This window comes from Carettochelys insculpta, chromosome 1 (genome assembly GCF_033958435.1).
Source record: "Carettochelys insculpta isolate YL-2023 chromosome 1, ASM3395843v1, whole genome shotgun sequence".
Lineage (NCBI taxonomy): Eukaryota > Metazoa > Chordata > Testudines > Carettochelyidae > Carettochelys > Carettochelys insculpta.
Genome location: NC_134137.1, coordinates 213,894,988 through 213,910,925, shown reverse-complemented (window position 1 = coordinate 213,910,925; position 15,938 = coordinate 213,894,988). Strand labels below are relative to the sequence as shown.

The window sequence follows — 15,938 nt, the reverse complement described above, 5'->3', positions numbered from 1 at the left end:
TCTCTCCTATAACAGAGTTCAGGGAACAATTTCACTTAACGTATAACAGGCTCAAGTGACCGACGTAATACGTTTAAGTAACATATCTAACAGTAAAGAGAAGTTACTCACCTCGGTAGTAATGATGGTTCTTTGAGACGTGTCCCTGTGGATGCTCCATATAACGTGTTGGGCCAGCCCTGGCACTGCAGGTCTGAGATTTGCAAAGCAGTTGCCATTCGGATCACGCATGCGCAGAAGTGCACCAGGCCCTTTGCGTGCTTCTCATCACGTGCGCAATCCGATCTGAGCCAGTTCCTTGAAGCCGCCTCAGAAGTATGCATCTGAAAGACGTAACAAGACAAACTCCAAAGTGGGGAGAACAGGAGGGTAATGGAGCACGCACGGGGACATATCTGGAAGAACCATCGTTACCACCCAGGTGAGTAACTTCTCTTTCTTCTTCGAGTGGTCCCTGTGGGTGCTGCATAACGGGTGACTACTTAGCAGTGGCCACCACAAAAAAAAAAACAAAAAAAAAACCACAGAGGCAGGTACCGGAGTTAGATGTCAGCAGCCACTGAGAGCACGGCTGTTGAGAGGCTCATGTCTCCAGACATCTGGCGCCGTATGGCATAATGCTCAGTGAATGTGTTGTAAGACGACCACATCACTAGTGGTCAAATGTCCTTCAAAGGGATGCTCTTGAAGAAGGCTGTGGATGCTACCCTAGTACAGCAAGCTTTGGGAGGGACAGGTAATGCTGTCTTCTGCAAAGAATAACATGTAGTTATGCATGACGTGCTAACGTTCAGGATTCGCTGTGACAAAGGCACCTCACCCTCAGATCTCTGCACAAGAGACAATAATAGCCTGTGTGTTTTTTGGAAGGGCTTTGTTCTTTCTAGGTAAAATGCTAAAGCTCTTCTCACATCCAGAAAATGCAATCTTGTCTCCTAACTGGAAGTATGTGGTTTCAGGTAAAAAAAAAAAAAGTATGATCAGCTCATTCAAATGGAACTCGGATGCAACATTTGGAATGAAGGCTGTGTGCAATCGAAGTGTCACTGCCTCCTTGGTAAATATTGTATATGGCAGAGAAGCCATGAGGACAGCCAGCTTGCTAACTCAATGAACAGATGTGATAGCCAGAAGGAACATTGTTTTTAAGGTAAGGAGGCGTAATGGACTAGTCACCAATGGTTCAAATGGACGTCTGACTATTGTATCCAGAAATAGGTCTAGACTCCAAGGCAGTGATATGGGTTTATGAGCAGGGTACAGGCGGTGAGACCGTTTAAGAAACACGCCATGTTTGGGTGTTCAAATACTGAGGTCCCATCAGTCATGTGTTTAAAGGCTGAGATGGTCTCTATGTGCATCTTTAAAGATGGCAGAGCAAGTCTCTCTTGCTTAAGATAACATAAGTAGTCCAGAATGGACTGTATGGGCACTTCTTCTGGATGCATGCCCCACGTGGAGCACCATGCCACAAAATGTTTCTATTTTTATGTGTAAGTCTCTTGTGGACATTTGCCAACTGTGCATCAAAATGTGCCTGATCTGTTCAGAGCACAAGGCCTCTGAGGGGTCAAACCAATTATCAACCAAGCCATGAGGCGAAGTGTGTGCAGCTGAGGGTGTGTCAATAACCCGTGGTTCTGTGAGAGCAGGCCTGGAACAATGAGGATCCACCATGGAGGACATGCTGACTTATGTTCCAGAATCAGGAGCCAATGTTGTCAAGCCCAGACCGGAGCTATGAGGATCAGATTGGCTCTCTCCAATTTGGCTTTCTCTAATGCTTTGTGGAAGAGGACAGTTGGGGGAAAGGCATATAAAAGAGGACCATTCCATTGGATAAGAAGTGTCACCAAGAGATCCTTGCCCTATACCTGCTCTGGAGCAATAACGATGGCATTTCTTGTTGCTGTAGGTTGCAAACAAGTTTATGGATGGAGTGTCCCAAGACCGAAAAATAGGAGGAGAACATCGAATTGTCTTTCCCATTCGTGGTCTGGCGCGAACTGTCTTCTCAACAGATCAGACGTGACATTGTTTATCTGGATAGGTACAAGGCTACCAGTGTTATGCCATTCTGCATGCACCAGTTCCGTAATCGGAGGGCCTCCGCACGAAGAGTGGGACCTCGCTCCCCCCATGACGATTTATATAATGCATCGGTCCTGGACTGACATGTTGCCATGGACAACATGTCAGTCCAGGACTGATGGTCTCAATAGGAAATGGCCCTTCATATGAACCTTCTGGAGATAAGAGCAGTGTTCAGTGCTTGAAAGCATTTTCTGCCCCACATTCAAGGTGCCTGGGTGAAAATAGTCACTGACAATGTTACTACAATGTATTATATAAATCGTCAAGGGGGAGATACAATTCAACGTTCTCCGATGCATCAATGATTATGGATACAGCAGGCTGGGGTTGGTGAAAGGGAACCCTGGATAACAGATTGCTGGGTTTCATCCACCACCGCAGGGATTGCAATACCTGTACAGTTGGGGATACTTGTTTGTGAATTGTGTGCCTCACAGGCGTATAGATGGCTGCTAGCTAATACTGTAGGTACCAGAAGTGCAGCCCGGCATTCTGTACTGCATATGTAGTGGCAGCCATGTGACACATCGACCTCTACCGTAGGGCTGCGAATGAGCACCTCGATTAAGGATTGGATTGCTTGGAAGCGCTGGGTAGGTAACTACTCTTGCTGATATCGAGGTGAAACAAGCCCCTATGAACTGTGCGCTTCGTGTGGGTATGGTCATTGATTTTTGTAAACTGACAATGAGGCCCAGAGACTGGAACATCTCCATGGTGACAGATATCATCCAGAGGATGTTCGACAGGGAGCACCCCTTGAGAAGACAGTCATCAAGGTATGGGAGTACTGAAACATCCAGGTGATGCAGATATGCTGACACCACTGCAAGGGTCTTTGAGAAAATTGGGCACTGTTGAGAGGTCGAAGGGTAGTACCCTGTATTGAAAGTGTTCTGTTCCCACTGTAAACTATAAGGACGCATCTGTGAGCCGGGTGAATCATTACATGAAAGAATGCCGCCTCCTGTAAGTCGAGAGGTGCAAACCAATCTCCATCATCCAGTGCAGTGCTTATGGAAGCAATAGTAATCATCTTGAAGTGCTGTTTGCATAGGTAGAGGTTTAATGCTGTCAGGTCCAAGATGGGTCTCCATCCCCGTCTTTCTCTCTGTAAGGAAGTAATGGGAGTAGAGGCCCTTCCCTCTGAGTTCGTGGGGTACCCGCTCCACCGCTCCTATCGTAAGGAGGTGGTTGACCTCTTGTTTTAACAAGGTTTCGTGAGAAGGGTCCCTGAAGAGGGATGGGTGAGTGGTGTAGTGGGTGGTACTGCACAGAATGCAATGGCATAGCCTGCTGAAAATATTTCCAGCACCTACTTGTCTGTGGTGATCTTGAACCACTCATGGTAAAAGGGGCGTAGCCAATAATGAAAGATATTGAGCTGGTGGGTCACAGTGCACCATGGAGATGGTAACACAGACCTCAACAGAGGAGTCAAAGTTGCTGCCTTGGGTTTTGCAGAGGTGGATCGCGCTGTTGACTGTGCCTTCTAGACAGCCCATGGGGTTGTCTGGATTGATCATAGCCCCCTCTGTTGATAAGTCTGCCCTTGGTATGGGTAACTGAATCACCTCTGACATGGGTAAGATCTCTTTCTTTTGTATGGTGGCATAAACATCCCTAAGGTTCTAAGTGTTGTTTGAGAGTCTTTGCTGGAATGTAATACACTATCTGTAGCTTCAGCAAACAATTTGCTTTTGTCAAAAGGCAGATCTTCAACCTTGGTCTGTAATTCTTTAGGTACCCTGGAGGTCTGAAGCCAGGACACTCGCCTCATAATCACAGCTGTTGCCGTGGAACATGCAGCAGTGTCAGCGACATCTAAGGCTATCTGTACTCCTGTACAAGATGCTGCACAATCCTCCTAAACAATTGCCTTAAGAATTGGCTTCTTGGAATCTGGTAAGTGACCCACGACAGTTGTTAGTTTTGTATAGTCATCAGAATTACGATTAGACAAATGCACAGTGTAATAGAAAGGTAAAAGAGGCATAGACTTTTCTCCCGAACAAATCCAGCCTTTTGGCATCCTTCAGAGACTTGGATTTAAACTGGGGTACCTTAGACCTCTACTGCAATGAGTCTACCACCAGAGAGGTGGGCTGTGGATGGTTGAATTGGAATTCCATCCTCTTGGATACTACAAAATACTTTTTGTTTGACCTCTTGTTAGTGGTTGGGACTGAGGCAGGGGTTTGCCAGATGTTATTCACTGCATTTGTTATGGCATCATTTAATGGGATGGTGATCTTGGATGGTGCTGGAGGTCTCAAGTACTTTAAAAGCTCATGTTGTTTTTCTGGGATTTCGGTTATTTGAATGTCCTGATTCTGAGCCACTCTTTTAAACAGCTCTTAAAATAGTCTCAAATCATCATGAGGGGAAGAGTCGCCCAGGATAACCGCCTCACCCAAGGAAAAAGAGGATATGTCTGGTAAGTTTCAACACATTCCTCTAATTCCCCTGGTTGGTCCTCTGTCAGTTCTGATAGGGCAGGAAGTACAGATTGGCCCCATGGACGTGGCAGTGATGGTGGTGATGGAGGGGTAGATGAACATATGTACTCTCATCTGGATTCGGGAGAAATATCTCTGGATCTGCTGTGATAGTGGTGTCGCTGATGGTGGCCTCTATGGGTACGAGGGTAGCAGCGTAAGCGAGCGTCTGGGGATGAGGAGCAAGAGATGGGGCATCTCCTGTATCTATTACAATGGTAACAGTAAGGCAGGTATGACAACCTCAAAGACCGTGGAGGTGAAGGGGGCCTGCGTTAACCATGGCTGTAGGTATAATGCAGTTGTTCTATGAAAGGGGACGGTGATCTTAGGAATGGCGATGAAGGAGACATTGAAACGATGATGGTACCGGGGAAGAGCGCACAGACATGGGTGCAGGAAAGAATGCCAGAATTGGTGAATGAGGCAATGGGCTACAGTACCGAGTCTTGCCCTGCGCCTTCTTCGGTTCCCTCTGGGAGACAGTGCCCATTGGCGCCATATGCGGTGCCCGATAAAGCAGGGTGGGCAACCTCACTGATGTAATCAGAACTGAGACTGTCAGGGCTGCTGGCTCAGCTACCGGAGGCATGGTGTGTGGTGCCAATGGTAGTTGTGGTGTCAACTGATCTTCAGGTGTCGGCACTGATGAGCTCTGAGAACCCATCAGTTCTGGGCAGGAGTCTTGCACCAGCACTGGTGGAATCAGTTTTAGACTTAGGCCGCTTGTTCTCCTTAGTTGCCGAGAAAGCTCGGTTCTCAATACGACTCATCTTGTCACCAGATGAAATAAGCAAAGATCAAGTTGGAGATAATTTCTTTTTCTTATGGCCTTCCTGGGAAACCAATGAGGCTGCTCAGCATTTCTGACCCGCTCCCAAGCCTTCAGATGTTGCTTGGTCAGTGGTATCAGGTTGGAGAGCTTTTTCAAAGAGAATCATTCTCAGTCCTTTCTAGCTCTCGATGAGAGTTCAGAACAACATGGGCACTGGTGAGGCACATGGGACTCTCCTGAACAGTACATGCATTGAGAGTGACAGTCTGAGGCCAGCGTTGCTTCCTGGCAAGTCTCATACCTTTTAAAACCTGATGCTGGCATTTTAGCAGAACAATACAGCTGTTAACAGCTTAGCTCTTAGAACTGCAAACACGATGGTAACACAACTATTAAATGTACTGACTACTAAAGAACTTGTTACATAACTAATTGTCTTTTTAAAAAGCTAGAACTAGTAAATATAGAACTACTACTATTAAAAACTCATTAGAAACTATGAACAATAAATAACAGATCAAAAATTATTTTCCAGACATGCTGCTGAGGAGCACAGGAGAAGTCTGTCTGCAGCTGGCTCAGACTGGATCATGCATGTGACTAGAAGCGCGTGAAGGGCCTGGCGTGCCTCTGCATATGCACGATCTGAATGGCAACTGCTTTGCAAATCTCTGGTCTGCGGCGCCAAGGCCAGCATGACGCCTGATGTGGAATACCCCTGGGGACCACTCAAAGAAGAAAGGTACAGTTTCAAAACAAAGGGATTCGTTCTGGATGTGTCTTTCCCTACAACCATATATACATCTTGTTCATACCAAGTGCTGTCATGCTTCAGAGATGGTTTGGGTCTGAAGCTATTTTTTAAATTAGATAGCAGTTGTCCTGTCATCTTTTTATTGGTCAGGACATTGAGTTAAATGCTAAACAAAAGTTTGTGGTTGAATAAAAACTGGCTTTTTTCCCTTAAATAGGCAAATGTGTGTTAAGAACCAGAGCATTGTCAGCTATACAGCAGAGATGAGTCTCTAGAAAATTTGCTTGCATTTCCTGGTAATGTATATTAGTAAAAAGCACATACTGCAATTTGCATCTTTAACTTGCTGTGCAAACATCAATACTCACCTCTAAAAGCCCCATTTAAAAAAAACCGAGGACTAAGATGTGCTGAACCCTTTCAAGAGCACACAGGAAAAATATAGAAAGCCTCTTCTCCCTCCACGGTCTCCAACAATGGCAAGACCATATACTGTGCTCAGCTGAAGGACAGATCCCTAACTTACTCCAGAGTAGGGACACCTGTCTTCTGCAATCACTGTCAAACTCTGGTGGTTAGTCTAGAAAAGGGGCCAACTACCTTTTCTAAGTGGAGTGCCAAAATTCAACCTTTTGACCTCTATGTATGGCCTGAGTGCCAGAGATACTTTCTAAAGACACTAATAGTTAGGGCAACCGTATCTCAAATGCACAGGGAGATATGGGAGGAGAGGCAGCTCCTCCTGGCTCCACCAAGCCCCAGGGAGTCAAGAAGGCGGCAGCAGCCGCCGGTGCACCCCAGAGAAGCATCAGGGCAGCAGCAGCCGCGCATGCTCCCCTCAGGCCCAGGGAAGCGACTCCCGCCAGCAGCTGTGCCTGTGTGCCTGCTGACAGAAAAGTTCAGTGGGGGAGGGCCCAAATATGGGACAATTAGTCCCTTTTAAAAAATAAGTCAGGATGCCTTTTTGGCATTCCAAATATGAGACTGTCTCACCTAATACAGGATGGATGGTCACCCCACTAATAGTGCTACTTGCAATAGCTTCATTAATAAAGAAGCAGAGTTTTACCATTTCGCTGGTGGTTGGTAGCATTAGCTGGTCTTTTGTTAATCCACAGGGGGCATGGCTTTGAGCAAGCTCCCAGCTGCATGGGGGAAGAGGGGAAGAGCTTAGCTCCTGCCTCACATGCTGATGAAAATTGGCACGCATGCCAGTCTTGGCACCCATGCTGGGGGGTTGCTGACCTCTGGTCTACAGAATATATAACACAGATAGTCCACGACTAACGAACGGGTTATGTTCCGAACACCTGGTTGTAACTCGATTTGGTCATAAGTTGGAAATACCCTTATACTGTAATCCCTTGAGGGACGTGAGGCTTGCGTTCCATGCAGCCCTCACCTACCTTGAATTTTACGTGAGTCAGGGAGGGCTTGGGTTGGGGCCCTGGGAGGGGGCGGGGGGTTAAGCCTGGAGTAGGTTAGGGCAACAGGGGTGGTGGGAGGGTGCAGCTGAGCTGGGGCTTGCAGGGGCTTGGACTTGGGCAGCAGGGACTTGAGCCTAGCCAGGCAGTTGGAGCTGGGGCTGCAGCGACGGTGGGTAGGGGGGTTGAAGCCGGAGCCCCACATGCTGGGGAGTGTGAGCTGGGGCTGTAGTGGGATTGGGTGGGGGCTGAAAGGGTTGAACTGTGGGGGGGAGGGGTTAAAGCTGGTGGGGGGTAGAACCTCATGTGTCAGCAGCAGCTGGCAGCTGGATCTCTGTGTGCGCTGGTTGCTGACAGCCCAGAGTGTGATTAAGGGGGTAGGGTCAGCTGGGGGTGGAGGGGGGGACTGAACGGGGGTGAACTCGGGTGGGGGAAAGGTCCACAGAGGCTGGAGCTGGAGCCCCTCGCTGGGGGAGATGAGCTGGGGCACATGGGGGGAGGGTGAGCTGGAAGTTGGTCATCGGTACAAATGGTTGTATGTTTATTTGTTCAAAAGTCAGGGACTGCCTCTCAGACACCTCAGTATAGCATGTGGATTCTTCAACATGCTACTTAGTTCTAGGCAACACTGTGACTCCAAGAAACATGTTCCCTATAACTTACTGGACAGAGGCCCCCTACACCAACTCAAAAAGAAGTTCAACGCCTTAATAGCACAGATAACCCAAATCATAACTCTCTGGTTTAAATCGCAGAACCCCCTTGCTCAATTAACTGTATGAGAAACTGGGGCAACCTTAACTTTAGATATTTCTACAATTTATATACAATTTTTCATTTCGAGGAATTATTTTCTATTGCTGAATTTTACATTTTCAATAAGAAGCCAACAGAAATTCTTACCTTAATGCTCAATTCTTTTCTTGCCTGCTCTGTTTTACTTAATTCCTTTCTGAGAATATCAATAGTCTCTTCCATATCCGCTTTTTCTTTCTGCCGAGCTTTCAGTTTTTCTTCTAGAAGCTTTATTTTTTGTTGTAAACCTTTTGAAACATTTATTACAATCAGGTAGCAAGTTTTAATTTGCCAAACTATGTGCTGAACCTCCCTCGTCTAGCATTTTGTTTGGCAACATCTGTAATCCATGATTTTAGTGAGTCGGACAAGCACTCATGGGTGTGGCCAAGCTTCCCACGCTCCCATGAAGTTTGTTTCCAGTCATCAGTCCTGAATCTCAGTGTTCTGTGCAGTTATTTAGCTGTGATTTAATGCTAAATGTCTTCTAAGAACCCAGTAATCAGTGGAAGGGTTAGTAATGCTGCTAGAAAATATTGACCTCTTCCGGCCCAGCAAATTCTCTCAGTCAACATTGGTCAGATCCCAAGGGTGATGGACTAGAAATGTCCAATTTGCACGACTAAAATACTCAGTATGTTTAATTTTTTCACATGCCAGAGCTACCAGTGTACTTACCCAGTACTGCCATCTATTGCAAAATTTTAGTAGGTGGCTACAAACATTTTACACTCACTGAAGACTTTTCAAATTATGATCTACCTAATCTAAAATTGTCTAATTTGTAGCTTAGCAGTTTCTGTTCAACTTGTTCTAAGAAAAAGAAAGTTGTCAAGGAAGCAGTTATTTGACACCAGGCACAGACTGCTTTAAATGTAGGTTTAGCATACTTTTACACTCCCTTAGACTTTCCCCATCTCTCCTTTAAAAAATTCCTTATTTTATAGTTAGATATTTAAATCTATGTTTTCAGTAAGCATTACATGCTTCTTGGGCTGCCTTCTGCTTCTGAAAAGTGCATTTTAAGCCTATTTAGCAAAAATTTAGTTGCCCAACCTACAGAAATAATATAATCAAAATAATTCAGCAATGAGTCTGTTTAAATCCAATTAATTGTGTATGGATAGCACAAAATACACAAAAATCAGTGACTTACTTGACATTTTACTATCTCTATCCTGTAGTTGTTTCACTAATTCTTTCCTATGATTTTCTGTTTCCATCAATTGTGCAACAGTTCTGAAATTGCAAGAAAGAAAATCCTTATTACCAATTCTTTCAAAAGATAACAGCCAGATGCAAGATTTGTTTCCACTTTGCAGCAGCAAGCTAAAATAACTTATGCAGCACTCTTTATTCATTCGTAGAGTTTGAATCCTTGAGAATCAGTCCCCTAACTACAAGTAAGAAATCATTTTTATATTACCAAGGAAGTGACAACAACCATCTTATTGGCACTCCAAAAGCCCATTTATCTATGGTTTACAATTTACTAATACTACACTATCCCATAGAGAGCAAATTAGGAAAACGTGGTTCAAGAAAAGAGCATCTTCTGCAGCTGTTGTGCAAAGTTTCCAGTACAGTTTTGTTCACTCTTTAAGAGGACCACACCTATAGACCAGTGGGTCTGAATCAGGGGTACAGAAACCCTTGGGAGTATGCAGAGGTCTTCCAGGTGGTACATCAACTCACCTAGATATTTTGTCTAGTTTTACAACAGGTTACGTAAAAAGTGCTAGCAAAGGCAGTACAAAGTAAAACTGCATACAATTGCAAAATTACATACTTGAGAAAATAAGCTATTTTGCAGTATGGGTGCTCTGATGCCTTTGTATTTGTGTCTTATTTTCTAAGCAAGGAGTTTTTAAGTAAGGTAAACTTGGGATACGTAAGACAAATATGACTCCTGAAAGGGGTCTACCAGAATGGAAAAGTGGGTCATTGTACTAAGACAATCTATGTGTTTATTTGCTGGAAGCACACAAGCTGGGTCTACACTAGCCCTGCTTCCTTTTGGAGCAGGAATGGCAATGAAGGTCAGAAGATGCTGATGAGGCACTACCATAAATATGCAGCGCCTCATTACCACAATGGCAGCTGCGGCGATTTGAAAGTTCCACTTCCAAAATGCGCACCACCCATGTAGCTGGGAGGCTTTTGAAAGGACCCCCCCAGTCTTCGAAAGCCCGTTCTTCCTAACACCAAATACGAAGAAGGGCTTTCAAAGACTGGGGAGGTCCTTTCGAAAGGCTCCTGCCTACACAGGCGGCATGGAATTCGAAAGCAGCACATAAGAATGAAATCCTAAAGCCTATTAAATTCCATAGTATACTCTGTAAGTACCCTCAAGTGACCCTAGAAAACACAGATAATTACACTATCAGTATTAGCAAGGAAGGGTCCTGTGGCACCTTATCGACTAACAGAAAAGTTTTGAGCATGAGCTTTCGTGAGCACAGACTCACTTCATCAGATGCTGGTCTTGGAAATCTGCAGGGCCAGGTATACATAAGCCAGAGCAAGGGTGGGGATAACAAGGTTAGCTCAGTCAGCAAGGGTGAGGCTTACTACCAAGCAGCTGATCTGGAGGTGTGAACACCAAGGGAGGGGAAGCTGCTTCTGTATTTAGCCAGCCCTTCGCAGTCTTTGTTTAAGCCAGAGCTGAGGGCATCGAATTTGCAGATGAATTGTAGCTCAGAAATTTCTCTTTGGAGTCTGGTTCTGAAATTTCTTTGCTGCAGGATAGCTACTTTTAAGTCTGCTACTGTGTGGCCTGGGAGATTGAAGTGCTCTCCTACAGGTTTTTGTACATTGCCATTTCTGATATCTGATTTGTGTGCGTTTATTTTTTTACGTAGAGACTGTCCAGTTTGTCCGATGTATATAGCAGAGGGGCATTGCTGGCACATGATGGCATAAATTATATTGGTAGATGTGCAGCTGAATGAACCCACGATGGTGTGGCTGATCTGGTTAGGTCCTGTAATGGTGTTGCTGGTGTAGATATGTGGGCAGAGCTGGCATAAACGCACACAAATCAGATATCAGAAATGGCAATATACAAAAACCCGTAGGAGAGCACTTCAATCTCCCAGGCCACACAGTAGCAGACTTAAAAGTAGCTATCCTACAGCAAAGAAATTTCAGGACCAGACTCCAAAGAGAAATTTCTGAGCTACAATTCATCTGCAAATTCGATGCCCTCAGCTCTGGCTTAAACAAAGACTGCGAAGGGCTGGCTAAATACAGAAGCAGCTTCCCCTCCCTTGGTGTTCACACCTCCAGATCAGCTGCTGGTAGTAAGCCTTACCCTTGCTGACTGAGCTAACCTTGTTATCCCCACCCTTGCTCTGGCTTATGTATACCTGGCCCTGCAGATTTCCAAGACCAGCATCTGATGAAGTGAGTCTGTGCTCACGAAAGCTCATGCTCAAAACTTTTCTGTTAGTCTATAAGGTGCCACAGGACTCTTCGTTGCTGTTACAGATCCAGACTAACACGGCTACCCCTCCGATACTTGACTATCAGTATTGACATGATTTAATGGTAGTTCCCCCCCTCAATATGCTTTTAAATAAACTAAACTTACTTGTCATTCTGTTGCTTGAGTGATTCATTCAGCTTTTTCATGGCCTCAGCTTGTTTATTTAGTGAATTACATGTAATCTGAAGATCTTTATATTGTCTTTCAGTGGTTTCATGCCTAAAAGTAAGTTTGTTAATGGGTTATGGTTAAGAAAAGTACTTGCTTTTTAAACACTTAACATCCAAATCCAAACAAAAATTGTTTTGTACACTCTTGGCAAAAAAACTTTATATTAAAATACCTGTCATACATAATACATAAAAAAACAATCAGTTCAATTTCCATCCTAACCTTAGTCCTCATGGGAACCCTTAATTATAATAAACAGCCATGATAATGTGCAAGAACTGGGTTCAGACTATATATTTCTTTCAGACAAATTTCACCACAATCAGGTGATTCACACAAATGTAGCAAGTTATATATAATCAGACCAGGAGCTGAAAGAAGCTTGTACTGACAGAAGCCCGACTAGCGCTTTAGAGAAAGTATAAGAATTCCCATAATGCACAAGCAGGAGATTATCTGCACACAGATATTCCTTCTTGATGCATATCTGGTAGAAGATGGTCTCTGTCTAAAGTATAAAGGCTTTTTATTTCGTATATTGGACAAGATCAAAAATTTTAAATAATCTCATCTAAATAATTGTAATCCTTATTTAAGCCACCAGCCTCTTGGCACTTTTCAGTCAGAAGATTAATTTGACCCAAGAATGAAAAATAAAATTCAAGTACACTAACAATGACCCCTTAAAACTTATAAACAGTGTTTCAATACCCTGCAACATGTTAAGCCTGAAAAAAAAAAAAAGATGGTGCTCTGAACACCTGAAAGCCCATCTTCTGCTTCAGGTAAACCGGGCACTTACTGATTTCAGACAGAATTGCACCCAGCATTCCTTGGCTGAAAAAAGACTAACTAGGTGTGAAACTCATTTTCTCTTTTTTAATCTGTAACCTGTCCTTTTTTATTTTTAGGTTAGCAAACAAACATAGATTTTAAGTACTTACTTCTGTAGAAGATCAATGGAGGATCTTTTCAGTATCTCATATTCTTCAGCCACTGTTTGTAACTTCCTATTGTGTTGGAAGAGCTGCTCTATGTCATTCTGTGCCCGGTCAGATTCTACCTGCTGGGCTTTCAGCAATACATCAAGTTCTTCATTTTTTCGCTCAGCATCTTTCAACATTGCAGCAAGTGTTCTTGCCTTTGAGCAAAAAGCAAATACACAAACTCCATTAAATGCTTAATCTATGCCATGCTGCTTAACTCGATCAAAAATGAGAAATTTTGCATGGTTTTAGACTGCACCATGTTACTATATCTTCCACAAATCTACGTTATCAACTGTTCCAAGGTCAGAGTAGTATATCTAAAACTAGAGAGTAAGTTTTAAGCACAAAGTTTTAGCAAATGACTGAATCAGTTAGTTTACACTCTGAGATACAGTAGACATTTGTGACAAAGTAAAACAAAAAAGTTTAGATACTCTTTAGAAGTATCTAAAGTGATTACACTGGTGGCTCAAACTTCATTTGTAGGGCCTTACTAAATTCACAGCCATGTAAAATACATCATGGACATCGTGGACTGTGAAATCTGAAATCCTCCTGTGAAAACTGACCTTGTATGCTTTTATACTATACAGATTTTATGGGGCAGACCAGTGTTTCTTAAATTTGGGGGACTGACCCAAAGGTGACTTGCAAAGTAATCATGCAGCTATTTTAGAAAGGTCACACCATTGCCACTCTTATTTCTGCACTATCTTCAAAGATGAGTAACTCTAGAGTGTGGTTGTAATGTTGGCTGGGTACCCAGCTCTGAGGGCAGCACTCCACCATCAACAGCAGTACAGAAGCCAGGGTGTTGATACCATCCCCATGTCGACTCTCCTTCTCTACTGATGTCTTCAGAGCCAGGTAGGCTGACAGTAGACACTGTTGACTAAGGAGTGGCTATGCCATTCAATGCCATCCTTATATCTGCACTGCTCCTGGTGGTAGCTCTGTCTTCAGAGCAGGATTCCTGGCCAGCAGCTGCCACTCTCCAGTTGCCTAGCTCTGAAGGCAATGCCTCTGCCAGCAGCTGTTCAAAAGTATGGGTAGCAATACCGCAACCCCCAAACAATAAATCTTGCAGCCTCTGCACAACTCCTTTTTGTGTCAGGAGCCCTACAATTACAATACCATGAAACTTCAAATTTAAATACGTGAAATCATGAAATTTACCATTTTTAAAATCTTGTCACTGTGAAATTGACCAAAATGGACCACGAATTTGGTGGGACCTTATTCATGTGAAAGCATAACTCTATCCAAAGGAATAGAGACTGCCTGTTAGCTAGTACATAAACAGGAAGTGGACTTCGAGTGGTCCGCAAACACCTCATATTCTAGTACTGTACCCAGAAGTAGTCTCTCTCGGAACAGTGCTATAAGACTTGAACAGTAACACTGGTACAGTAAATCATGTTGCACAGATGGGGGAGATTACTGACATTAGAAGTCCTTTGGCACCTTATAAACTAACAGATATTTCGGAGCATAAGCTTTTGCGGGCGAAGACCCGCTTCATGCAGGACTTCTTGTTGTTTTTGAAGATACAGACTAACATGGCTACCTCTCTGATTACTGAGATTGTTCTGAAAGACCAACCATTAATGGGGCATTAACACTAGCTATCCAGGTCCATGAAAACCACACACAACTTGGCTAAACAGTGAAGGGAGGGCTTCAGAAATGACATAAGGTCACACTTAAAGGGCATAAATGTAAAATACAGAGGATCAGGGAGCTTATAGATATAAGAGGACGAAACTAAAAGACTACTGACAGTATCAGAAACATTTAAAAATGATACTAATTAGAATATTGTATACAAACAAGTGGTAATCTTAATATTAGTGTTGAGTTTTTAAAACAAACTGAAGCTGTAGCTTAAGACACATGTACAGAACCATTTTCTACTTGTGGTCTCCATGAAAAAAACTAGGGTTTGGACTAGAGGTCTTTATAAGTATCTTACACCTCTGCCTTCCAGAATGTGCTTCTTTATACTCACCTCAGATTCAGCTTGGACTCTCTGACAACGGTACTGGGCAATTAGCCTATCAGCCTGAGCAAGTGCTAGTGCCTTTGCCTCCAATAGATCTTGTAGCCTTGTTTCTTTTGACTAAGGATTAGGAAAGATTAATAGTGTTATTTCAATAATTTCACCTTTCATAATAAGTACGCATACTCTATGGTCATGCACATACATATGTTCATAGGTACTCACAGCTAGTGCTGCTAATTTCTGCTCATAGACATCCATGATATCAGACATCCTCACATCAGTGATTGGTTCTTTCATCTGTGGGAGAAGTTACAGTAGTAGAATTCAGCAGCTTGAAAGTCAATTGTCAAAACTCTGTAGCCACTGGATGAACAGTCATTTGTCTTATAGATTGTGATGTGAGTATAGTAACTAAATAAGCCCACATGCTAGCAGCCACTCTGCCTTCAAAGAGTAAAAGCCTCCTTGCATCCATTTGAATGTAGCTCAGTCCTGCTCAGTTTAATGTGAGAAAGTACTAGAATTACTGAATAAAATGTACACAATAATGTGATGATCAGCTACCATAATCATAAATTAGTATCTCTCCTAAAACTAGGGAAATCTTGTTACGTACATATTGCTGGGTCCTACAGTAAGCCTACTGGTTTGATTGAGTGTGGGACACTTAAGTGTTCTTCCTGAGAAACAGTATTTCAAGTCTGCAGGACCAGTGGGAGAACATTACTGCAAAAATGCCAGTCTCTGGAATTCACTAATCTTGGCAGGGATGGGTCACAATATTTTGATTAAAATAATACAAAGTCTGGGAAATGTCCCCTCTATTTATCATCAAGACTCTTTACTGACCTATATTGCTACACTATTACATGTTTGTATCTTCATTTAAGTAAATAATTGAGGATTATCTTTCATGGATAATCTGGAGATTAATAGAGCTTTCCATAAG

The 15,938-nt window shown here is 43.5% G+C and overlaps 1 protein-coding gene across 2 annotated transcripts in view; it reads right to left on the bottom strand.

Moving 5' to 3' along the window:
• CIP2A (cellular inhibitor of PP2A) overlaps positions 1-15,938 on the bottom strand; it is a 45,022-nt gene that overhangs the window by 1,937 nt on the left and 27,147 nt on the right. Inside the window, exons 15-21 of one of the 2 annotated variants that reach the window (XM_074998840.1) lie at positions 15,212-15,286; positions 14,996-15,106; positions 12,943-13,139; positions 11,933-12,046; positions 9,497-9,579; positions 8,449-8,588; positions 112-323 (exon numbers count right to left, since the gene is read on the bottom strand). In XM_074998840.1, the coding sequence (XP_074854941.1) occupies positions 112-323; positions 8,449-8,588; positions 9,497-9,579; positions 11,933-12,046; positions 12,943-13,139; positions 14,996-15,106; positions 15,212-15,286 (932 nt within the window). The remainder of the gene's footprint in view (positions 1-111; positions 324-8,448; positions 8,589-9,496; positions 9,580-11,932; positions 12,047-12,942; positions 13,140-14,995; positions 15,107-15,211; positions 15,287-15,938) is intronic. The other variant, XM_074998848.1, reaches the window with a different exon arrangement.